Here is a 24,708-nt window from a genome sequence, read left to right as displayed (position 1 = left end):
TGTCTGTGGGGCCGAAGTATAATGAAATCATTGCTTCATTTTGATGCAAAGTAGATGTTACTGCCCGCGACATACTAGGTACCGTACGCAGTCAAACCTATCCAACGCCCTGCTGCGCTCTCCCGGATCCGCCCTATAATGCCCAATACTTCAAGCCAGTGAAGCAAATGCTCCGCCAGAAACCCGTGGACAATATCGTCGTCTCGTATCCGTACTTTGCTCTCCTTCCAATGGTATACCCAATAGCGACAGGCATATTGGACGTCCCGTGGCAGGGCAGTACTGATAATTTGCTCACTAATCTCGGACCGGGATATCCCAGGTTTACGTAGATTGCAGACGTCTTTTTTGAGGTTGTCGCTAGTTGATAATAGTTTGAGGCAACGCTTCGCCAGTTGTTTGTGGGTTTTTTGAGCATCGACCCAAAAGAGGTTCCCATCGTGATTTTCGTTGTCGACGAGGAAATCGCGAAAAGACAGGTGGAGTAATTTCACGGGGGCGAGTGGATCATCCGAAATATTGAGAACAGAGTGCAGCCTGCGCAGCTTCGAGGTAACGTCGAGCTCTGTTCGATCTAGAACGCATGCCAATGATGCGGAGGGGAGAGGGTCGGCAAGAATTACGATGGTTCCGACAATATCGCGGAACCATTCAACTATTTCGGCTTGTTCGCTCTTCGTGCGTTCTACCAACCCTAAATTCGTACGTTGTAGAAGAAGCTGGTTCAGGATCGGGAGATATGTCGCGTGAAGCCGAGACCGCTGGCCTTTTCCTTCATATTTAAGGATTTTATTTAGCTGCTCCCAAGGATTGCCAAATTCGCTATCGGCAATGAAACGGCAAGCCGTCGATGCAAAAATGAACAACGGTACAGCCATATTGACAAGATCCTTAAGACTCGCGAGTGGGGGCCAATCGGGCGTCAACCCTGGTCTCGGCACAGTTTTGTTAAAATCTTGCGAAATGCGATCTAACTCAAAGCGTAGAAATGTAGAAATGTCCTTTGTTATATCAGACTCAGGAACCTCGTGGAGAGCCAAGTCTTTATATTTGTCGCCAATATCTTTAAAGCCAAGGCGGATAGGCAGCTCGGGTCTGCTGGTAACGAAAAACCGGAGATGGTAAGATTTCGCTTCCTCAGCTTTGGGAAAAAGACGAATAAGAGTAGTTACATCTTCTTCTCGATCGCATTCGTCAAGGGCATCCACCACCACAAGGAGCGGCTGGAAATTGGCGCCGTTGCATTTGTTCAACGGCTCTAAGAAGAGCTTTTCGAACTGCTCTTTCATAGTTTTGTCGGCGATGTTTGGATTGCTTTCGACTGCGCTGTGGACATGGGATGCCAAGTCCGGCAGCTGATGGTGACGGACAAGCTGGTCGACTATGGTGGTAAAAAACCTGGCGGCTTTACCGCGGTCGCCTTCGCCCTTTTTGAAGAAGAAGCTGGCTATGGGCATTTTGGTTTCGGATACCTTTCTGGCTACCGTCCGAGAGATGGTCGATTTGCCAGTTCCGGCCATGCCGCGCAACCAGAAGATGTGTTTCCCGTTGGGGTTTTCGATCCATCTGTAAATGTCGTCGAGAAGGTCCACGCGGGTGTCGGGGTGGCAGGCGGGGTCGTGTTCGTTCGCGTGGTCATCGAACGTAGCGCCATTTGCGGTTGGCAATTTCGTGAAGGCAATATCGCGGTTGATTTTCTCGATCTTGGGTACCGCTCGCTCGACGTTCTGTGCAACTGGAAGCCAAAATTTAACATTTGCAGATAAATGCTAGTGATACATTGCAAAAGGCCTATTTACCTTGCGCTAAAACCTCCCTGATTGGCCTTTCCGCATCAACCTGGCTCGGGGCGATTAAGCCCACTAGTTCTTTTGCATACGCGGCCGCCACCATAGCCGCAAAACCTTGCCATTCCTTGTTTTTGTGTGAATCTGAATAGTCGCAGATGCCTCGGATTACCATGCACGGCAGTTGATTTACCAGTCCAGCCGCCTCCATTTCGAAACAAAGGACGCCCTTTTCCCCGGCTAGCTTATCCCGAGTATTGGCATCTTTCATAAGCTGATTCCCACTGGCATTATGCTGAAGCACAATCATCTAGAGATGGAATCCGTCTGATTAGACAATTTTGTGAATGGCAGCCGGTTCATTCTAATTCCTGGACCTCAATGTAGGATACCAGGTGAATAAGTTCTGCTGAAGTCACGGTTACTAATTCAACAGAATGATACCTTTCAAAGGAATCCAACCCTTGCACAGTCGTGTTGGCGAACCACGCCAAGCAAAGGCATTAACGACCTAATCTGGTCTGAGAGGCTCCATGACCCAAATTACCATTTTGATAATGCAGGTGGCCAAGAGAATCGTGACATCTGTTCCAAGTCGGATGTGACCCGTGAAGCGTATCGGAATCAAAGCCATGACATGGAATTTGGTTAGGAATCCAGTTTTATGTTTCCGGTGCCTGTGTTGGCCTCACCATGATTTCTTCTGGATGGGAAGGCTGACCCCAAGGTGGGGCACGATGGGCTTATCACCGGAAACAAGGGCTTTGATTGGTTCGTTTCGTATTTTGAGGCGATGAGCGGCCCCCTGAACTCGAGCAAGGCAACCGAAATAAGGTAGAGCTAGATTTGGCAGTTGCTTTGCGCCTAGTCTCGCGTCTATCTATTCTGATCATATCGAAACGTCAAGCATAGACAGCTGTCCAATGCGATAGTCTAGTAAGGGAGATATGGGATAGAAGTACAGACCGGGGTCGGAACCGCGAAAGAAAAAACATGTTGGCAGGATGCTAATGATCAAGTGAAGACAATGATTCTGGATTATTTTGGTGACACTTCAAACAAGTTCGTTTGCTTGGCAAGGACGTCGTCATGGTCCCTCTAGGAAATGTCAAAGATACATTGGTAGACGCATGCCAGGGAGAAATTATGCGGCTAGTCAGGTGTGCTGACTGGAGGTATAATTTCACTTCGCATAGAGGCTAGAACTAGGTTGGCAATCCAATGTGCTGCAAAAGTAGAGCAGTCAAAGATTTAGCACCGAGAGGTTTGTTGAAATTTGATTGTGGTACTTTTAGGTAGCCTGCTTTCTCCTGCGGAGGCATGTACAATCCGTCGTGCACATCTCCAGGCCCTGAGTATTGAGGCTAGCTTGATTTGATACTCCACTTCGAGCAGGGATGATGAAGCGGGTAGGACGAAGCCTTTTGTAAGGTGCAGATGGGCACAAACATGCCCTAATTAGTTGAGCACAGGGATGGTTACCTCGAATCATCTCCTTACGAGGCTCCCTGGAAACAAAGGCCAATAGAAACGAGGCTGTCACACAACGTGCCCCTTTAGGAAAGCTAGCATTAATTTCACCCCCGAAATGCTCCCACATAGGTTATTAGTTCCTTGGCGACACACTATGATGGTATACGCTGGGAAAAACGACATGGTTCGCCAGCGAGTGCTTTAATTCGAAGAGCGAGGCAAAAGTACAGCTGAATTTGCAAACTAATACTGCCTTGCCCGCTTCAGGTATCCCCGCTCGGTTATATATAGATATTTCCACTGTCCTTGGCAAAACCATCCTAGAAACGTTCCTAATCTATAAAAACGCCTTTCGCACCCCCGCGAGGCCATGCAATCTCTGTTTCAACATAATTATCCCTAAACACACTATCATTCCTCATTGGTAATCCTTAAACTAAACATGTGCAAATTTATATACGAAGTTTTCAAATGCGGACATTACTTAAAATGGATTCAAATCTGTACCGAGGATGAGAAAAGGCAATGCCAACCAAAAGATACCACCTCAACCAAACTAGACTGTTGGTGCGCAATTTCCAACTGCGACCGCGAGCAAAGCCAGTAGTAGTAGTAGTAGTAGTATTATTTAACGCCGGGCTCGGCCCGGCTTGTTAGCCGGCCGTTAGCAACCTCCCGAGGGGTATCTCGGCGCGCGTTCTATCTTCTTTATTTACACAGGGGGAAAACAAGGAGGGCAGAGGCGGGTCGTGCCTGACCGGGTTCGGGCCCGGTCCTGCTTAGGGGGTTAGTTCACTGACGCGACCCCGTGCCTAAGGTGCACGGAGGGTTCGTCTGACGGCTTGTGCCGTGAAGTGTGGGTGAAAAGGCAGTAAGTCTATTCTTCGTCTAAGTTCGAGTCGTTTACGATCGGTGTCCCTAGGCGTAAAGTGCGTTCGTGGCGCGCGGGGCGCTGGCGGGCTGCTCTGGGGCGGGCGCTGAAGTAGTTGGTGGCTATCGAAAACGCCTCAAAGTTTTTCGGTTGCCCGAAGCTTGTCTGGAAGAATTTCCAGCGTTGGGCGCGATTTGGCGGCCCGGCCGGCCGGTCGTTATTAGGCCACGGCCAGTTTCTCCACACCGCCCGCGAATAGCGGCAGTGCACCGGGTGCTCAGGGGAGGTCCGCTTCCAGCACCAGGCACACGAGGTGTTTGCATCCTGGTGGTTGAAACGGTCATGGTAGGCCTTGAAATCGCCGTGGCCGGTCCTCATGGCCAAATAATGGCCCAGTAGGGGTCTTGGCAAACGCAGTTCCTCGGGCTCCTTTCTCGGTGTGTATTGGAATTTCCATTCCCTATATGCGGGGGACCGTTCACAGAGTTTTTTACGCCACCAGTCCTTCTCTATATTCGAAAGAATGGCTTTGAGGACCGTGCCGGCACCGCTATACGTGGTTTGCTGAGCCCTCGGGTCTGGGTCCGGCGGTCCGGCGGAGCCGGCCTTGGCCAGCTCGTCAGCCCGGTCGTTTCCCGGGATTCCCTGGTGCCCAGGGCACCAACGGACCCGAACCTCGGTACTTTGTTTTCGGAGTAGATCGACAAGGTTATAGAACTCCAAAAAGGCCCATTGGGACGAACGCGGCGCGTCGCCTCTAAGACCCCAAATAACCGAGGTGCTGTCCACACAAATCCAAATCCGGGCGCCTGGCTGGGCCTTGGCTGCCGCCTGTAGCCCTTTTAGGGCGCCAATCGCCTCGGCGTCGAAAACGTGGCTTTCCGGCGTAATAAATGCGGAGCCTGCGGCAAATTCCAGGCCCGCCCTAAAAGCGGCCCATCCGTACCCTATTTGGACGCAGTTGTTTTCGTGTTTTTCCGAACCATCCGTATATACCACGATATCGTCAGGTGATACCATGTCCAGCCATTCGATAAAGCGGCGGGCCGCTTCCTCTTTCGGGACTCCTCCGGTGGGGTCAGTGCGAGAATCCGGGGCATTGCGAGGTGCGCGCAACTCTAGTCTCCGGATCCGCGGGAGAAGTTGTGCAGCCGTTTGCAGGGTTGTGGCCGAATGGCCCGAGTTGCGGGCACGAGGTGTTTCACGCAGGCGGCTGACAAGGGGGTGCCCCTTGTCCGCGAACCTTAGTCGGGCGCCGTATTTCAGGCGGGTGTAGGCCAGCGCGACGCGGGCCGAGGGTAATCCTGCGTCCCTGAGAACAGTGGACGAGGGGGTGGTTTTATACGCCGGGAGGATTGCCCGTGCCGCTAAAACCAGCGGTTTGTTCAATGCTTTGAGGAGTCCTCTTTGCTTGTGCGCTGGGTTGTACCATGCCTCGGCTGCGTAGGTGGCCGAGGAACCCACGCATGCCACCGCTGCCTTGCGAAGTGCAGCCGCAGGCGGTCCGTATCTTACTGCCCCAAAGCTCTTGAGGTGGGCAGCGACCGCCATTGCTTTGGCAGCCCTTTCGGCCACGTGGCGGCGCCCGTCTAGCCGTCGGCTAAACCAAAAACCAAACCAACGCATGCCCGGGTAGCGCTCGGCCCCGGAGGCGCTTTGTCCGCGTCGACCGCCCGGTAGTTGGACCGGGGTAACCGTTCTACCATTAATCCGGATTTCCGGGTTGCGACCGTGCCTTTTCTTAGTGATATGGATCACCTCTGTCTTTTCCGCTGCAAAATGGATCTTCTCTTCCGCCGCAATTTCGTGCATATCCCGGAGTTTATCTTCCAGCCAACGTACGTTTTCCTCCAACGAGGGTGACGATTTCCATATAAGCACGTCGTCTGCGTATACCAACCGCCACTTCGTACCGTTTTTGACGAGATACGCCAAATATAGCATATATAGGATCGGGGAAAGGGGAGACCCTTGCGGGGTGCCGCACCCAAGCCGCCTAAAGCCCGTGGTCGTACCCTCCAGCCGGACTCGGGCCTGGCGGCCGCTTAAAAAGTTAATCACGAACCTGAGGAGCATTTTACTAAACCCGAGGCTCCGCATTTTCCGTATTAATCGCCTATGGAGGAGGGCGTCGAAGGCGCCTTGGACGTCGCATGCGACAAGGGTGACTTCCTCCCCGCGAGCTAGAGCCTGCTCGATATCGTGGGCGAGGGCACAAACCAGATCCGTCGCCGATCGTTTGGGTAGGGCACCGCCGTGGGTGCAGCTAAGGAGCCCGTTGTCGTGTATGGCCCAAGCTATCCGGCGTGCAACGAGCCTCTCGAGGCCTTTTCCGATGCAGGAGAGGAGGGCTATAGGCCGCCAGGATCGAACGCTGCTCCGGTCTTTCTTCCCCGTTTTCGGTAGCATCGCGACTTCGGCCTTCTTCCAAGGCGCTGGGAAATGTCCGAGTTCCAGGCAACGTTGGTAGAGCCTGCGCACCGGCTCGGCCAACGAAGCCCATCCGGCTTTTAGTAGCCGGACGGTCATTCCGTCGATGCCCGGGGACGTGCTCGTAACCCCAATGCAGGAGCGCTCCGCCTCTTCCGCACTAACCTGGGTGTCCCAAGGGATTTTAGCCTCGTCCGGCGACCAGGCCTCCAAGGGGTCTCCCTGCAGGTCATCCTCCGCCGAAAATCGGCCAAGCACCTCCCGTTGCAGTGCTTCCGCTTTTGCTAAAGGCTCGCTCACTTGCTCGCCGTTAATAACCAGCGGCGGGGACCGGAGGCGTGGTCCGGCTCCCAGCCAGCCCACCATGTTCCACAAATCCTTATCGTCGCGCAGTTGGTCGATCCGGTGCCTCCAGTACTCCCGCTTCGCGGCCCGCACCCCTTTCGTATAGGCTTTTTCCTCGGCAGAGGCGTCTGCCCTATTTACAGCGCTCCGTTTAACCCGCTGGAATTCGGACCAGAGCCGCTGGCAGTTTTCGGTCCACCAGGGAGCCGAGCTGTCCCTTTTTCCCGCCGGCGTACCCACGACCCACGTCACTTGCTCCCATAAAGTTGTAAATTCAGCTACCCACGCGTCCAATGCGTAGCCATCGGCCGCGGATCCCGGGTCCGGCATGTCTTGCATGCCAAAAGCAAGTAGCTCCGCGAACTTTAGTAGCCGGTCGTCCCTAACCGAAACGTTGACCGCCTCCGGGCGGGGGGCGCCGCGCGTCCGCAGCGTGGTATAAAGGGATTCGTGGTCGGAGCCTGTGTAAAGACTGCTGTTAACCACAGTTATTGTGCTGGGGAGGTTGGAAAAGACCATATCCAGTAAACCCCCGTCGCGGTGGGTGGGCACGCCGATATTTCCTGTAAAACTCATCCCCTGGGCTTGCGCCCATGCCGTCAGTTGATCCCCTCCGCGTGCGTTTGCGCGGCCCGGCTGGTATGCAGCAGCCGCTACGTTAAAATCGCCGCCTAGCACCGTGGGTCCATTTGGCACGGTATTGCATACCATTTCCAGCGCGGCCTCAGTACCCGGAGCCCTATATACGTTAATAAACAATATTCCGTTAATTTCGAGCCAGAGTACGTCCCGCGTATTTTGGCCCTGCGGTAACCGTCGTTGTGCGGCCCCTAGGGCTGCCCCCTTTTTAACGTAGGTGAGCACCCGAGGCCGGAGCCCAGTCATGGCTTCGTAAATGCTTGCGTGCCATTCGTCCACTGGCGCAAAAACATCATAGCCCGGGTGCGTTTGTGTAATCGTATTTAGCCCGCACCATGGCTCTTGGACGTTAACCAGGTCCACTTCTCTCTGGTGGCACAACTCCAATAGGCTCAGATGCACACCCATCCTTTTACCTACGTTGGCCCAAACTGCGTCGAGGCATTCCCGCTGCATGTTACCGAGCGAGTCTTTCGTCATATCAATCGATGGGTTGCTTCCAAGTCTGTTACATCAGCGGGGCAGATTTCGGCAGCCGCTGCGTCTTCCTCCATTTCGGCTGCCCAAACGATTTCGTCGTGCACACGTTCCTATTCAGCCTGCAGAAAGTTGCGGATGTCCGCCCCTGCCGCCTCGCATGGCCGCGCTCTTTTATTTGAAATGCTCGATCGGGAGCTCGAGGTTTGCGAATGCTGCGATAAGGTGTTTAGGACCGGGATTGCAGGTGCTGGCTCTCGGCGGGCCGCCTCAGCCCGGTCGTTGATAATCGCGGCACGGTTGGCAGGTCCGATTCTGCGGATCCCCTTTAATTTACGCTGTGAAAGTCGTTCAAACTTCCCATTTACCACTAAAGGTCGGGCAGGGCAGTTCTCATGTCCGGATGGGAAATGGCCGTGGCAATTGACGCATTTGGGGGCTGCTTTGCACGGCTCTTCCTCTGTCGCATGTTTTGCTTCACCACATATACCGCAACGCGCTTGCCGTACGCAGCGACGTATTTCGCAATATCCCTGGCAACCGTCGTGGTGGTGTGTAATTTTGCGTGATTTTTCAACCTTCCGCGCACGTTTCGACACTCCAAAAAGCTGAAAGGGCTTTACGGGTTGAAGGAAGGACACTATCCACGTGCCCTCAGCCGTATGTGGGTCGTAACCATGTTTGGAAATATGCCAGTTAACTGGCTGCTGGCCTGCTGCCACGGTAATCTCCTCCTGGATTACCTCATGTACGTCCTTTCTTCCGTCCAGGCAATTAAGCGTTCGGGGCACTCCAGAGACGGCGTATATGTGCCAGGTTGTCGGGACAGTGACTTCCCGCGCGTCCAATGCGTCCATAATGGCCTTAACCGCGCTGGGGTTGAGGAGTTTTTGCCGTGTTTCCTCAGAGGCCACCGTAACACCCCAGCCCGTGGGGGTACGTTTGGCGTTTGGGATTTCACTGTGTGGCACCGAGACCAATTCGGCCAGTTTGGTCGTTACCGCGTATGGCTCCCTCGTCACCATCCGCAATTTGTCATTTACGCGGATCAGGATGCGGTTGGACGGCTGTTCTGTCAAACGTTTCGGGGCTTGGGAGCGGTCCCGGCCCGATTGGGAGGGAGTTGCGGAGCTGTCAGGTGCATTGCCGGGCGTCGTACGTATCGGGTACGAGCGCGTGGCCGGGGTTAAAATTTGCGTTGGGGCCGCCGCTGGTGGCGTGGCGGCTCGCTCGGCCCATGTGACCGATTTGTTAGTGGGCGTGCCTCTGCCTTTAGAGGCCGACGACGCCGTGCCCGTCCTCGTAATTAAAATGCTGCGCCTTTCGCTGGAACTGGTCGGCGAACGCGACGGGGAGCGCGAACGCTCTTTTTCAGGGAGGGTGCGACTGAGGAACCAGCCGCTGATCACGTCGTCAAGTTCAAGAACAATTCTCCTAAGCGCGGCGTCCTCCGGGGCCTGTAAACTTTCGAGCTTGGCTGCAAAGACCTCTTCGAGCCAGCTGCCGACTGTTTCCACGTTTTCCAACTCCTGCTGCAGTGTTTTAATGGCCAGGGCCGGGAGGCTGGAGTACCTTCCGCGGCCAGCCGGCTCAGGCGCGTTAGCGGTGCGCGTGTCGAGAGATACGTGTCCCGACTCGGCCTGGCCCTGCGGCAAAGCCTGCGGCGTGCTCTGCGGGCGCGCGCGGCGGTTTGAGACCTCTGGTGAGGCCATGACGACCGGCGCCCGGAGGGCGAAAATTCTTCAACTGTTAAGCTTATTGGTGTGTTTGGGTGTGAATCGCTAACAAAGGTGGGTCTGACCCATAAATGGTGGAGGATGCTTGTTAGAAATCTGGAAGTAAATAATAACCAGGGCATTGAGAGGACTTGGGCAAACGCGATTTAATTCCTCCCGGGCAAAAAATCAAATGTGCAGGTTGATTACCCTGCATCGCCCATACGTTTGCCATTTGCCACGAAAGCGATCCCAAAGAGACAAGGGTACAATATAGGGGCGACTCTATTCGAAGGATCTAAAGCTAAGTGTAAGAAAGAAGGAAGGCACGCAGTCCCAGTCGCGTACACGCGCCTAAGCGAACAAACAACAAACGAACCCTGGCGCCTTATCACGTGGGGTGGAGCTGGTCACGGTTAGCAGTCGTCCAGGCATACCATTCCGTAACGGAGGGTCTGACCAAAGTTCAATAGTCGTTCTTATTCCGACATACCTAAATCTTTACTTGCGATAAAGTCTCAACCGTACGGAAAATCCAGGCTTAAGTTTGTTTTCAATAAGCTCAAGAGCACATGTATTTTTGTCGGTTTTGACAATCACCGATCCATATATCCAATCTTCCAATGTTACGGTTTCGCCGGGTGCAGTAAATTTCCAATCCGTAAGCCTTACGCCATATTGCACAACTTCGATCCCACATTCGAGACATAATGCGACCATAGCTTGAAAAGTCACCCCTATGACGGGTGAGAGAATTGTGGCAAACTTCATAGTAAATTCGTTGTAAAAAGGTAGGAACAAAAATATGACAAGGAAAACCGCTTTTAAAAAAAACTTTTGGGATCACTATACTGAAAATGACAAAGAGACAGGAAATGATATTTGTATTTACACGGTCGGAAGAAAATTTTGATGACCAGCTTATAAGTCACATAATGTTATAAGCGATTTAATCAGTGCTAATAATAAACAAAATGCGCGTATTTAAATTAAAATGCATTTGTTATAAGGATCAGGCCCGCAGCCCCCCATCGACTGTAATCTCTCTTCTCTTCAGTTACAAATTTTCGTTAACAGTGCCTAATACATTGTTCTCCAATATAAGATTGGCCGTAATAACCGCCAGGGTAAAAATAGCAAAAGGCTGTTTTTTTGGCATTTGTCAACGAAGATTCTACTGCGAGAAGGGTGAAGGGAAGCAAACAAAGTTGCGAAGATTGACGCGACGCGAACAAAGATAATGCACTTGTGGGTCGGGGTCGGTGGCCAGGGTTGGGCTGGTGCTCTTTGGGTCTGAATATCACAATCTCTCTCTCTTTCTCTTCTGTCCAGTAAGGAATATTCTCAAATGGCGCCACGGCACGGAAGCCAGTCTTTTGGTGTTTATTGACCAAGATCTTGATGTTGTTTTTTTCTTTACTTTCAGAGTAAAATATTCGTCGATAGGTGCCAATACTTTGGCTTTCGCGCTATTTTTAACCTGGCCGTAACACCAATGGGCTACGTTCTATAATATGTTTACCCTGGCTGTAATAGTTATAATGCGGTGGCTTTGCCATGCATTTTTAATTGCGTTTAAGCTATATTAAGCCCACGATTATATACATACCCCTGAATGAACATGCCGGTGAAAATTTAGTGTAATTCAGATAAATTGGAAATTTATAGTTTGACTATAATTAGGATATAAACCAGTTCAACGACATATTTGGTGGGGCTTTTTAATTTACGTGTAGATGCAGGAATTCGAATACCTCCCCCAGTATAGACCCACTGGCACATTTATTCAAGGGTAGGTATGTATTATGGACCTGGATTGTCTTTTTCCATTCGGGGTTTACTTGGTTCGATAATACCTCACGTGGTTCGCCGCCCTTAGCAAATAATGCCAACGGCGCTGATTAAAATGGTGCCAGCGATGACGGTAACGGTTAGTAATGCGACATGGTCGGGGATTATGGTAGTAATTGATAGGCATTTTTCATATCTTACAATTTTGTTCCTCATTTCGTTTTTAGTCCGATTGTGTTCTGTTACTCCAAAAGCGTTTTTTGAATAGCATGTCTGGTACATTATTATAAAACAGAGGCAAATGTTTCTTTTAAAACATGGTAGCTAAATAAATACAGTGAATTACCACACCGTCACGCAAATAATCCCAAGAAGACGAGGCTTCAATATAGGAGTGATTTTATTTGAAGATCTAAAACTAAATGTAAAGGGAGAAAGGCACCCAATACAAACGGGATATTAAAATAGTGCATGAATGTTTTAATTTGATATAAATGATTAGGAAATAATAAAAGAATATTATGTAGCGGTGCCGGGAACCCCTTACCCCGTTAACAGTTAAGACAGTGTTTTAAACCTTGTAAATGCCTCCGATTTTGGCGATGGTTTTTTTATTAAAACCATAAACTTATCATTTAGTAAGTATTTCAAGCTCCCGCGGATTATAAGTTTGGTAAAAAGCCGACGTAAACATACACGATGGCAAGTGAGCTTTTTGTTGCGTGGTCTCGTGGTATATTTTTGAGCATAAATATATATGCAGAAAGACATTTTATTAAATAATGCCATAACAGTGCCAGCAAATCAAAACTTTAATCAACCGTTAAACTGTAAAACTGTTATTGAACTACTTTTACTTTTTTAAACATACATGGGTATCGGTGGCTGAATATTAAATCCACCCTTCTCCATCAGCTCTTCCAGTTCTAATTATAATAAAACATACAACAATCTCTTTCAGCCTCCTGTGTTACAACTAACGCGATGCATATCCTAAAGAACATTCCAATCACCCTTTTAGCGGTTTCTGGTTTTATACCTTTAATCTTTGCCGAGGAAGACTGCAAACGCGTCGTCGAAGAGCCTGGTGGAGAAGGGCCAGGATGCTCACTTCACCCGTACACAACCTTTTGCTATAAAAAGCCTAGAAAATACTACGTTTGCTGCATAAATCGAGAATCTTGCGAGAAATATGCATGGATTTAAATGGTGGAAATTGAAGGTTTTCGGCCCATGCCTTGTTTGAAACACTGTCGGTTACGAGCAGTTTAATTTGGATAAAACGCGGCATTTCCTTTAAACAGTTATTTCTGAAAGTGTTGGAATAGCCTCACTCGCGCGCGCGCAGGAAAGGAGGTAAAGACGGGCCGGAGTTGTGACCCCGGCGATTGGGTGACTAAGCAGAGGGCACGGACCGCATAAAGACTTTTCACCTTGCGGTGAATACTAAAATGTAGTCGCACGACTTAAATAGAAGACAGACCGAATATACCCGAATTGCAGAGGTATAACGTTCTCACCCATTTGATTAAACCTACCACACAATGTACTGTTAGTAGGCCTGCGAGCCTACGAACACTAATCAGTGAGTAGAAGTACGGCAACCAGTTGTACGACGCTCACAGATTGGCTACGTGAAGAGATAAGCCGCGCGCACGAAGGCCCAACCCATTGGTTGTTTAAACGCCGGAGTCCGGTTTATGCTACTGCCCGAGATTTAAATTGGATGCTTTCCCATTGGAAAAACCAGAGATTTAAGGACCGGACGAATCTAGCGCCCTTGTACTAAAAAACTAGATTGCACGCTGTCGTGCGAAGATTATTCAGCTTCCATCCAAGCAACCAACCACTGCAAAGATGGCATCAACAAGCAACACACCAGAGACGCGCGACGAGGATCATCACGAACTCGAGGAACAACAGCTACCTATCGCTAGGTTGCTGCGCACGCCAGCCTGGATGAAAATGATCGAAGCGAGCGGGATCAGCGATACATAATGGCTAAGATATATCGACCCGCACGCCTGGGATTAACCACCACCCGACCTCACGCAGCCACTGGAACCAAATCTACATACTTTATGCAGTCATACTATGAAACAGTAGTCAGCGTGCGCAAGGCACAAGCAGCGGGAAAAATAACCCCAAAGCAACGGCTGCGCGAACGCTTCCAAGAAGAGCTTGAGGGATGGACAAGCTACCAGTTCGATCAAATATCGCGCGAGATCTGCAAGGCATACGTAGATCTGTTAGAAGAAGTATGCGGACTTACCCAAGGGAGGAGAATTAACGACAAACTCGTGCGATTCCCCCAGGATAAGAAGGAACAAGCGGGAGAAGGCCAGCGCGCGACAACCACAACACCGCAAGTTGTGTTCCAGTCTGTGGAATATAACGGGTACCAAAGTCCACCCGCAGAGCCGCAGCGCGCACAAAACATCTTCTATCCAGTCCCGGATCCAGGTATTGCTTATGCGCACGAACCAGGAAGAAGCACAACAGCCATGCCCGGAAACAGGCTAACACGGGAGGTGCAAACATACCCGCAAATTGCTCCGGAAAGGGACGGAAATGCGACCTACGCCCACCGCGCGACCAGCCAAGGGCCGGGAGTACCAAAGTACGAGTTACCACCCGTGCGACCAGTGCCGAGCGAGCTTATAGACCCTATCGTTGCAGACCGCTTTATTAAAACATGGAAGCAGGCAGATAATTATACGGGAAGGCCGTACGACATGTGGAGATGCGTTGTTATTATCGACCCTGTTCTCGTAAATGTGAAAACGAGGGTTTGACGGGTTTGACGGCACACTGTTTATCAAAGAAAATAACCCGCATATTCTTATATCGTAGAGCTTCGGTATGCGAACGCTGTCACTGGAGTCGTGCTTCCTTCTTGAAGGGAGTCCCTCCTTGAATATGCGTTTCGCATTATTTCGAACATGCTCTGTCATACGCGCCAATAGCTCGCGGGATTCTCGATCTGAAGAATGCTCACTCAGGTATAAATCCGGAAGACGCCAGTTCAAATATAAATTTTGGTGTGAAGGGCGGACTTTAATGTTGTCCCAATAATTGTGAAAACAATAAGAGCACAAGCGGCAGGTCGGTTTGCAGCTGCCAATATACTTATAGTCATTCCAGAATTTCTGGACACGGGTTATGCTGCAACTAATAAGAGCAGAATGCACCTGAACTTCGGTATGAACAATGGGTCGAAAAGACTTTGTGGTAATCTGTTGCGTGATTCGATTATCGAGGCCCATATCTTCCAAAATCGCCACTTTTTCCAAGTACACTCTGGGGTCTTCGTCTTCGCGAGTCATATTTATGACAATGGTTGCAGCGCTGAGACTGGTGTCGGAAATAGGCTTGCGCATCCTCTCGCTTGGAGGAATGGAATATATAATAAATCCATGGAAGAGTCGCGGCCACCAGTCATGTGTCGCAACCAGAACCTCAGCAGTTTGTCGGTAAGACAACAATCGACCAAGACAATGTCTCAGCTCACGCCAATGCTCCTGCGGCCGCTTCCCAAGACGTTCTGACTGTAATGAGTTGATTCGGCTCATCCCGTTCTCCTTGAAAGCATGAATTACCTTCAAAAGTGATTCGCAGTCACTACAGAATGAAGTACGCGTGAGTTAATTAAAATATTGTCTCAAGTGAGCAGGGGCTGGACCTACACTTGTGCTTCTCGTCAAAGTTCGCGTAATGCGTGAACCCCGCTTTTAAAGAGAGCTTGTGTAACGTTGCGTACCCCCTGTTCGGCACCCCCCGTGTTCGGCACCCTGAAAATCTAACAACGAAATGCCTACTTTTATAAACTGATTTAACTATAAAACTATCAACGCACAAAAATACAATTGTTTTCAAGCTTCTCCGGTTCATTAACCTCTTCTTCATCAGCTAAAGGTTCCAAATTTTCTATATCATTTTCCTGCAATCCAATAATGTTCTGTTTGTTAACCAAAAGCTCGTTTGGATCCGGAACCACCCTCCTCCTTTTAGCCGGCCGTATTGCCTCCAGTTGTGCTTCCAATAAACTGATTTTTGCTGGGCGCTAGCCAAAAGGGTATTGTTGGAATAGCCTCACTCGCGCGCGTGCAAGGAAGGGAGTTAACACGGGCCGGGGTTGCGGCCCCGGCGACCGGGTGACTAAGCAGGGAGCACGGGCCGCACGAAGACTTTTCACCCGGCGGTAAACGTTGAATTGTAATCGCACGACTTAAATAGAAAATAGACCGAATATACCCAAATAACAGAGGTATAGCGTTCTCACCATATAAATAAGTTTACCACGGATGCATCACGTAGACTTACGAGTCTACGAACACCCTGAATTTGAAAATTATTGCAAAAATTACAATATAATTTTAATTTGCCTGTGTTACGGAGTGGCGTGCCTGGGCGACTGCCAACCGTGACTAGCTCCACCTCACGTAACAAGGCGCCAGGGTGAGTTTGTTATTTGTTCGCTTAGGCGCGTGTACGCGATTGGCACTGCGTGCCTTTCTTCTTCCTTTACACCTAGCTTTAGATCTTCGAGTAGAATCGCCCCTATATTGCAGCCTTGTCTCATTGGGATCGCTTTCGTAACATCTACCAAATGATTTTTTTTGTTCTGGTTGGTCCTTAGTGATGAAGCACCAAATCCGAACAGTCCATACCAATGGGAAAAAAAACGACTCCGGTTTGGCTCTTACTTGAGTTCAGGTGGAAGCATTTAAGAATCGATAAACGCCGCAGATATTAGTTGTATTTTTTCCGCATAGCAAACTCTTTACATTTGGGGGCAATTCGGCTGACGAATAACTGTTCGCGGATTCGCCCATCGTCGGCCACGTCTTCTCTAGTGTTTCGCCAGGCACTTTTGTCTTGTATGGGGTTTTCATGGAGATATTCCAGCGTATCGCTAATTTAATTGGGTGCATGAATAGAAACCTGTGGAGTTATCATGCGGCACTGGCCAATTGGAACCTCCGTTCCAGGTGAATTCTTGTGAGATGACACGTTTGAACCACCTCCAACTTTTGTATGGGCGAGGCGTCCCACCTACTTTCAGCTCGGAAGTGCGGAAAATAGCACTTAGGGGGCATACCAGTAAGGATTAAATCCCATAGGGCTCAAAACTGCAGCAGTGAGCAGGTTTGTCTCGCTACCGACTTTCTTCAACTATAACGTGGTACGATATTACCCGTGCTGTTAGGAAGATTAGGCTTATGTGTGCTTTGGCAGCATGGGTCATTTCCTTTTCCTAGACCCTGCCACTTTGTTTTCCGGCCCAGGCTATATCTCGTCTCCATCTGGGCCTTTTTCTAACGACGCTGCTGCCTGTCGATGTGAACGATGAAGGTTTTACAGCGGCTGATAATTGGATTAAAACACTTAGGCCTGTTTTATTGGTTTCTGCATTTGATTAAACTGTTAGTTTTGGGTGTGACAATTTTTCATGACATTACTTTCACTTCTTGCATGTTTTACGTCTCCTTAAGGATTACCTGGTCTAAAGTTGTTGCCCCCGTGTCATCTCTCTAGGCTCCCATAGGACTCCCTGTGCTATAAGGAAATAGTTTCGACCTAAGATTTTGAATTAAGGTCTTACTCTTTAAAAGGGTATATAACACCTGCTTGTGCGTTACCAGTTAAAAGATAACTTTGATGATAAGTTTTAACTTACAATTCTTAATTAAAATTAACAATCAATTTTCTGCTGCACAACCACCGCTATTGCACATATCTTGTCAACCAATCGACTGCTACTGTAAGACTTAAATTGGTATTCAGCACCTTTCTCTTATACGGTTCGACCGCTTACAAGCATTAGAATATGTCATACTACGTGTATTTGGTCGAATATCTCGGCGCTCCACGGAATCACCATGCTATATTCATCGAGACCGACGATGATCAAACTGGCTACCTGTACCATATCAAGGGAACCATTCAAAACGGTATGACGTATGAGGTCAAGCACCGTCCCAAGCCGGAGGAATCGCTTCGTCCAACGGCGTGCAGAATTAAAAATGCGTTTTTCTCATGCTTACGACTTCCAAAGGGCCCTTTGCGAAGATCCCAACGCGTTAAATGCGTGGTTTCGGCTGGTTGCCAATATAAAGGACAAATATAAACCTCCGTTAATAACCGAAAAATCGGTCCTACGGCCGTTAACTGCACGGGATCCGGAGCGAGTGGGTGGTGTAATAGAGCTTCCGGAGCCGGTTTGGTTTGCGGGGCGTGGGGTTAATTCGGTATCGGTGTTTGAGCCGGTGTTCGAGCCGGTATTCGGACCGATATTTAAACAGGTATTTGAACCGGTATTCGAACCGGTACTCGAATCAGTATTCGATTTATATCCGGTTCAAATTCGATTTGCGAATCGGGGCGGTTTTTTAAACGATTTTACAATAACCCGGGTTATTTGGTCGTGCAGGCTATCCACTTCCGTCACACACCTTTACAAACGTCTTCGTGACCGATATTTGTCGTGTTACCGCATTGGTTACACGGGTGATCCAACGGTGTAAACGGGGCTAATAATCTAAATTGGAGGGCTTCCGTTATTTCCATATCCGTTAATTTTGTCGATTTATGGGTAAGTAATATATTAAGCCATTTTCCACCTAAATAACTAGCGTTTTCAGTTAACGCGTTTAATTCCGCAAGTGATAAATCGTTACAAATCCTACAACGTCGACCGCAGGCATCAGCAAATCCGATAGACCGATATTGTCTGAAAAGATAGGCTGCCTTCTGCCAGAGTTAAGGCAGCTAGTCTCAGCCTTTCCAAAATGCTAAGCAAAAGCCAAGCTGAAATTGAAGCGGGAAAAGCGCGGCAATGGCGGACCCCTTGCCAGGAAGATCTCGAAGCAGAACTTTGTCAAAGGCACCACAGTCACAATTTAGCAGCTTCTCGGTGCTAAATTGTTAACTGCCATACTTCTGAAGCACATTGGATGTGCAAATCTGCAAGCGATCATGCGGCCTCACGCCACCCTCACCAGGATCATTGTTTGATCACCTAAACCGATCGTTTCCAGTAATATCATACTCTTGAAAAAAAGCGACTCAGCACCAGCAGGGAAAAACGAAAGAGGATACAAGTACAATTGGTAGAGGGTGGCTTTGTCTCGATATGCTCTTCCTTGGGTTCTGGTTTTGTACATGTAACCACACAATCTCCTCTTTACATACAGGGGTCAAAATTTGAACCTACTCTCATAAATAGAAAATCTTAATTTTCACAATCACCAATGGACGCTAAGTAATAGCACCAACACATTGCAGGTGCGGCCACGCTCTAGGTCGATACATGGTCCGCTTGGATGAGGCATAGATATATCGAGCATCACACAGGAATCGATTCCTATTGGTACCGAACAAGGGGTAACTAGCCTGTTCGTTCATGAGCAGACAGCGAGTCAGTAAGTCACGTGTGTAAGCACGTGACGTCAAGAACCAGGAGACGAATTTTCAACAGATTCTGCGATCACGTAAATAGGGGTTGGATAGAATACGGTTAATTTGTTATAACGTTGCGTACCCCCTGTTCGGCACCCCCCCTGTTCGGCACCCTGAAAATCTAACAACGAAATGCCTACTTTTATAAACTGATTTAAATATAAAATTATCAACGGACAAAAATACAATCGTTTTCACGCTTCTCCGGTTCATTAACCTCTTCTTCATCAGCTAAAGGTTCCAAATTTTCTATATCCTTTTCCTGCAATCCAATAATGTTCTGTTTGTTAACCAAAAGCTCGTTTGGATCCGGAACCACCCTCCTCCTTTTAACCGGCCGTATTGCCTCCAGTTGTGCTTCCAATAAGCTGATTTTTTGCTGGGCGCTAGCCAAAAGGGTATCTTTGGCTTCGAAGCTTTTTTGGACTTTTGCAAATAAAAGACGTGAAGTAGCGTTGGTTTTGTTGGATTGGGAAAGTTTTTGCAGTTGAAGTCGGATATCTCGGGTCGTTTTAGGGGTTTTCCAAATAAGTAAAGACGGGTCGTTAATTTTTTGGGCTGGGCTTTCCGGTGTTTTATCCCTTTGCAAACCGTTGTTTTTATCTTTTATAACGTTGGCGTTGCTATTTTCTAACAAAAAAGGGCTTAAAAGTGGTTTAACCAAGTTTACCGGCCATAACCCCGTTGTACGCCAACCAGATTGAATGGTTTTTGCTATAAATGCTTTTAATCTGGCCTTTCGATAACAAAGTAGGAAATTTCGTTTTCCAATAACTGTTGAACAGCAAAATTGGCTAACAAATCCAAGTTGACGTCGATAAGCTTCTTTTAACGGCCCAAAAACCGATAGATCCAATGGTTGAAGAACGTGTGACGAATGAGGGGGTAAATATAGGAGTTGAATATTATTTTGCAAGCAAAGAAGCATAAATTCGTCCGTTATATGTGATCCATGGCCATCCAAAACTAATAACCGCTTTTCAGGGGTTAAAGGTTGGGTATACGGAATAAACACCTTTTTTAACCATTCGATAGCCGTTTGGTTATTTGTCCACCCGTTTTCGGTTGCATGAAATTGCCAATTATCGAAAGGGCTTAAATCCGTGGGAAACCATTGTTGTTGTACGTTTTTTCCCTTAAATATAACGAGGGGAGGGAGGGCAACGCCCGTAGCCGATATACATTCGATTATAGTCGTCCAACCACGCGTTCCGGGCTCTTTTCGTTGCGACGGCCGGATCCCGTTAAGCCCTAATACTAGGCCATTAGATCCTTTGCCTTCCATTATACCGGTTTCGTCCATATTCCAACGGTTTTCCGGTTTAATAGCGTTAATAACCGGGTTCGTAATATAAAGCCACCAAGATTTAATTACCTCCGTAGTAGCGCCATTAACCCGGGCGTTATCTATTCGACGGGGCCTTTGGGTTTTAAGGATTGGATAACGAGCCAAAAAACGAGTTATCCAACGTTTTCCAAGGCCTTTTGTCTCTCCGGCGGCTTGAAGAATTCGTTCGGCAAAAAAGCGTAATTCTTGATGCGTTGGCGGAAGCCCTAAAGCTGTTTGGGTAAGTACCCAATCAGCCAAATGCTTTTCCTGTTCCGTGGAAAACCTTTGAAAAGGGCTTTGTGCTTTTTTATAAGGTTGAGAACCTTTAAGTCGACTTTGAAGTGTAGACCTAGGTATTCCCCATTTTCGGGAGGTTTTTGCAATTGGATTGCCATTATTGACGTCGTTAATTGCAGATATAAGCTGTTTTTCAGTATATTGCTTCATTGGAAAATGGAGAATTAAAATCAGAAAAAAGTAAATCCAAAAGTGACAGATTCATCGAGATATTTATAATAGAAGTTGGAGGATAAAAATAAAAGTGTTGTTATTTTTGGGTGCCGAACAGGGGGGGTGCCGAACAGGGGGTACGCAACGTTACGCCAAATCCCGACCTATCTCAACAGGCTGGGTCTTGATGCTCGTAATATCGTCATCAACCGGATAAGTGATAATTCAGTCATTTTTACCTTCGATTCCGGGACAAACGCACTCAGCGGGCTTCAAAACCTGGCGCGACATCCAGGACGCAACCCAACAAAAACCTCAGAGTTCCTCACAGCTGAACCTTGCTCCGAAGTGCAAGTGATGTTTGCCGGTACGCAGGATCCTAGGTTTCGGGACCTTGGGCGATTCTGGGCTCTGCGGCGATATGCTCCTCATTTCGCTGAAAGCTGCAAGCAAAACTACGTCTGAAGGAACGTAATACAGTAGTAGTAGTAGTAGTAGTAGTAGTAGTATTATTTAACGCCGGGCTCGGCCCGGCTCATTAGCCGGCCGTTAGCAACCTCCCGAGGGGTATCTCGGCGCGCTTTCTATTTTCTCTATTTACACAGCGGAAAACAAGGGCATAGAAGCGAATCGAGCCTGACCGGGTTCGTGCCCGGTCCTGCTTACAGGTTTGTTCACTGACGCGACCCCGTGCCTTCAGGCGCACGGAGGATTCGTCTGACGGCAGTTGACGGCTCTTCATCGAGAGGGGCCTGTGTCCAAACAGCGGAGCTGTCGGTCGTTTGTAGCCATGGAGACGAAGTTCCCAACAAGTGTGGGCTCGACGGCACAGGCGGGTGGTTGTTGTCGATAGCCAGCCGGGTTATCCTTGCCACGGGTAAGCGGGGAGGAGGTGGAGGGAGCAGGATTCGAACCTACGTTACTCAAGTAACAGCCATGGCGCTTAACCACTGCGCCATTCCCCCCGGAACGTAATACAGTAATGAGCAAAACACAGATTGCTGACCTGCCACTGTAGTTTATCCTTGCTTGAGCAGCAAAGTGGAGCACTGGCAGCGGCTACCTTGAGGTACTTCAAAAAATGGTTGAGCAGAGCCAAAGTCGATGTTTGTAGCGACGAGACAGCCGAATCTGGATCTTTTTTCGTTATATCTGCCCCAACCGTTTTAAAGGATTGAAATAGGTTGTCTGCTTGCTCTTCATTCTACATATCTTGCATATCCATTGCGTCATGGGCCTCACTTTATGTCCTAACCTTCCTGATCAGTAGTTGCTTGAAGCATGGCTTAATACAGTGGCCCTCTCCGAACTCTAGCTTTGCTCCCGTAGTGCCCATGTGAGCTTTGTCGAGGGTAGACCCTTATCGCTTGCGCAGTATTTTGTGGAGCGCCTTGTCATGCCAGAGGTCGAATGTGACTTTGGCAGCGACCCGAGCTAGGACATTAAAGCGAACCAAACAAGACTTCGCGAACTTGATACATGAAGCTGATCGAACAAAGCTTGTTAGTAATGCCATGTACGCCATGGATGACATGTTCGTAACTAATCACAGTTTCAACTCTCCAAATGGCATTGAGCCAGCCAGCGGCCACATGGTTGACGATACTCTGTTGATGGCATAAAATGCCTCAGAAATCGCCATGGCGCTCTGGCTGTACAAAATGTTTCGGAAATCCATCCAGACTGTTCTTTGTCCTGCTCCAGCCAAGATGCTTCAGAAATTCGATCTAGCTACTGCAGGTCGCGCCGACCGGCTCAAACTTTGGACTACAGAAGAATGATTCTGAGAAACATTAGCGAAGCCGTGCAGTGTTATCGATCCCCACATGTAAGCCTTAATATGAGCGTCCCACTCCTGTAATTTATATTGGAAGGGATCTGCTTCAATTCTGTTTCCTTCAAGGGTATACTTAAATATTGTTTTTACTATATATGAAGAGGAATTAATTTGACGATGCTGACATTAAGAGGGAGCTGGAAACACCTGGGAATAGGAAGTTTGCATTAGGAATAACAATTTTATACGCAATGAAAAAAACAATAAAAAAGAAGGGAAAGCATGGTCTGATTTATGCGACTTAAAGAGTCGCTGGGGTTGATGAAAATATACATTATAATAATAAAATTGGATTTACAATTATAAACAAAATTGCAAATTAAATTACGGCGACGCGGCTTTACTCTCAAGTTTCAAAATCTAAAAATAAGCCCTGAGATTAGTTGTTTCTCGAATATTCATCTAAGTATATAATTTTAAATTGACCGGGTCGATGTGGGAAAAACAGAAATAATAAAAGGGAGGCTGTACTATTTAAGAACTTTTAATAAGACTAGCGTAATGCGAGTATTTTAAATTATACCGATAATTATTTTTAGCTTTTACATGACTTGAGGCCCTTTTGTACCTAAGTATTATCTTTTCTATAATTTGTATTAGTAAGTAAGGTCGAAAATCTAATATAAATTATCAAATTACACTCTCAAAACTGCTATTCTTCTTCCAGTTCAATATTTGTGTTTTCACTTCTTAACAACCTTTTATCCACAAGGAAAACAATCCTCCCCCACTATATTAAAAATTTCCTTTGCTTTTTGCATATTATACCGGAATTCAAATTGAAATATAACACCATGTATTTCGCCACTGCCTTTGCTATTGCTGCTGTCTTAGCTTTCGGGCCGGACAATGTTATCGCTAGCAGGCGAATGTGTATGCTCGCACTTGCCGAAACAACCGAAAATCCCGAAACCCCGAATTTTATACATGGTACCCTTCAAGAGGTTCAAGCCCCAACAGCAGCTTCGATATCATATGGTGGTCATTATATTCATTTGAAACTTGACAAGAATTGCTTGCCAAAGTTGGTGCAAGGCAGCTCTGTACCACCGGGGTATAGTGTGCATATTTTCTCAAAGGGCAGCGATAAATACACCCCTACATCGGTGGTTATCGAGGGTACTGAGGTTCAGGAACTGCCGGGTTTTGACCCCAGAGGAAGCGTTGACTTTTATGAAAGACTTGTAGGATTAAGTCGAAGCTAGTTTAGAAAAAGAAATACCATTAGGTTATAGACCAAAAGTTTTGCCTAATTACCTCTTTTTGCGTCGTTTAACACTAGCTCGATATTTTTGGGTCTGTCGGAGCCGCTGGGACCTCCTCCTACTATCTAGTTGGAGTGAGTGTCCAGCTTGAAATTCCTAATTAATCGCCCTCTGAAAGTTTATTCTTGCGATTGTAATGAAAAAACCCTTTAGTAGCGGCGAGGGTTCCAAAGGACATCTCGCCACGGACATGCTCTTCTTGCAGTGTTTATATTCTTGCAATCCGGGGCTACGTAGTGCTGGGGAACCCGTCTCGAACGTCCTTTGAGGGTTCGATATCGTGGCGTCCTAGACTTGCGGGGAGAGTCCCCAGCTAAATTGTAATATTATACGCAATTTGGTAATTTTATACTGCTGTAAACCGTCGTCTGCGTTCCAGTTTGGACCCTCATTTGCTGCTTCAATTACAAACGCCGTATACGATCCCGCCCCCCGACCGGCGGCTTTGCTTACTACGGCGCGTCTATTGGTCAAAGGCCGAATCCAGTTCGTTATCTCTAGACACGCTGACATTGTCCAACATCGTATCTCTTTTTGGCTTCCGTGGAACTTGGGCTGATTTACATTCACAGCCATATTCGGTGATTATTAATTTAATGTCTTTGGATGACAACGGGCGTTGCGCTACAAATTATCACGGGGCTGGCTGAGCCATTCCGCAACCCGTAAGCGAGCTGAAACACCAAACTATACACACCTCCAAAGGGACAATAATTAAGACTAACGTTGGGTACCCCCTTCACCACACCCTTTGTAACTTGGATTTAAAATTACGTCGAACAGATGCTGACAAAGTCCTTGTTTTGAGCTGGCACCTTTCAAATTAATTTGTAATAA

General features: G+C 48.1%; 4 protein-coding genes and 1 pseudogene across 5 annotated transcripts; 2 read left to right on the top strand and 3 right to left on the bottom strand.

Annotated features, from left to right (window-relative positions):
• Nucleotides 1-74: 74 nt before the first annotated feature.
• MGG_11080 (WD domain-containing protein) lies at nucleotides 75-2,337 on the bottom strand (the record flags this gene model as incomplete). The annotated part of the gene is made up of 3 exons (XM_003721359.1): nucleotides 75-1,735; nucleotides 1,800-2,097; nucleotides 2,335-2,337. The coding sequence occupies 3 exons, from the start codon at nucleotides 2,335-2,337 to the stop codon at nucleotides 75-77; spliced, it is 1,962 nt and encodes a 653-aa protein (XP_003721407.1).
• A 10,674-nt stretch (nucleotides 2,338-13,011) lies between these two features.
• MGG_18063 (uncharacterized protein) lies at nucleotides 13,012-14,722 on the top strand. Its single transcript, XM_003721358.1, has one exon. The coding sequence runs from the start codon at nucleotides 13,526-13,528 to the stop codon at nucleotides 14,321-14,323; it is 798 nt and encodes a 265-aa protein (XP_003721406.1). The 5' UTR covers nucleotides 13,012-13,525; the 3' UTR covers nucleotides 14,324-14,722.
• A 6,362-nt stretch (nucleotides 14,723-21,084) lies between these two features.
• On the bottom strand, nucleotides 21,085-21,511 carry MGG_14023 (uncharacterized protein; the record flags this gene model as incomplete). Its single annotated transcript, XM_003721357.1, has 2 exons — nucleotides 21,085-21,230; nucleotides 21,436-21,511. 2 exons carry the CDS (start codon nucleotides 21,509-21,511, stop codon nucleotides 21,085-21,087), a joined length of 222 nt encoding a protein of 73 aa, XP_003721405.1.
• Nucleotides 21,512-21,662: 151 nt separating this feature from the next.
• Nucleotides 21,663-21,734, bottom strand: MGG_20314 (annotated as a pseudogene). Its single transcript has one exon. The product of its transcript is annotated as a tRNA-OTHER (tRNA).
• A 1,666-nt stretch (nucleotides 21,735-23,400) lies between these two features.
• Nucleotides 23,401-23,811, top strand: MGG_18062 (uncharacterized protein; the record flags this gene model as incomplete). The annotated part of the gene is made up of 1 exon (XM_003721356.1): nucleotides 23,401-23,811. One exon carries the CDS (start codon nucleotides 23,401-23,403, stop codon nucleotides 23,809-23,811), a length of 411 nt encoding a protein of 136 aa, XP_003721404.1.
• Nucleotides 23,812-24,708: the final 897 nt, after the last annotated feature.

The sequence above is a fragment of the Pyricularia oryzae genome, chromosome 7 (assembly GCF_000002495.2).
Source record: "Pyricularia oryzae 70-15 chromosome 7, whole genome shotgun sequence".
NCBI classification, from domain to species: domain Eukaryota; kingdom Fungi; phylum Ascomycota; class Sordariomycetes; order Magnaporthales; family Pyriculariaceae; genus Pyricularia; species Pyricularia oryzae.
This window is presented reverse-complemented; position numbering and strand designations above follow the sequence as displayed.

Excerpts from the sequence above, each read along its gene's own strand:
- MGG_18063 (XM_003721358.1), top strand. The coding sequence starts at position 13,526 with ATGGCTAAGATATATCGACCCGCACGCCTGGGATTAACCACCACCCGA.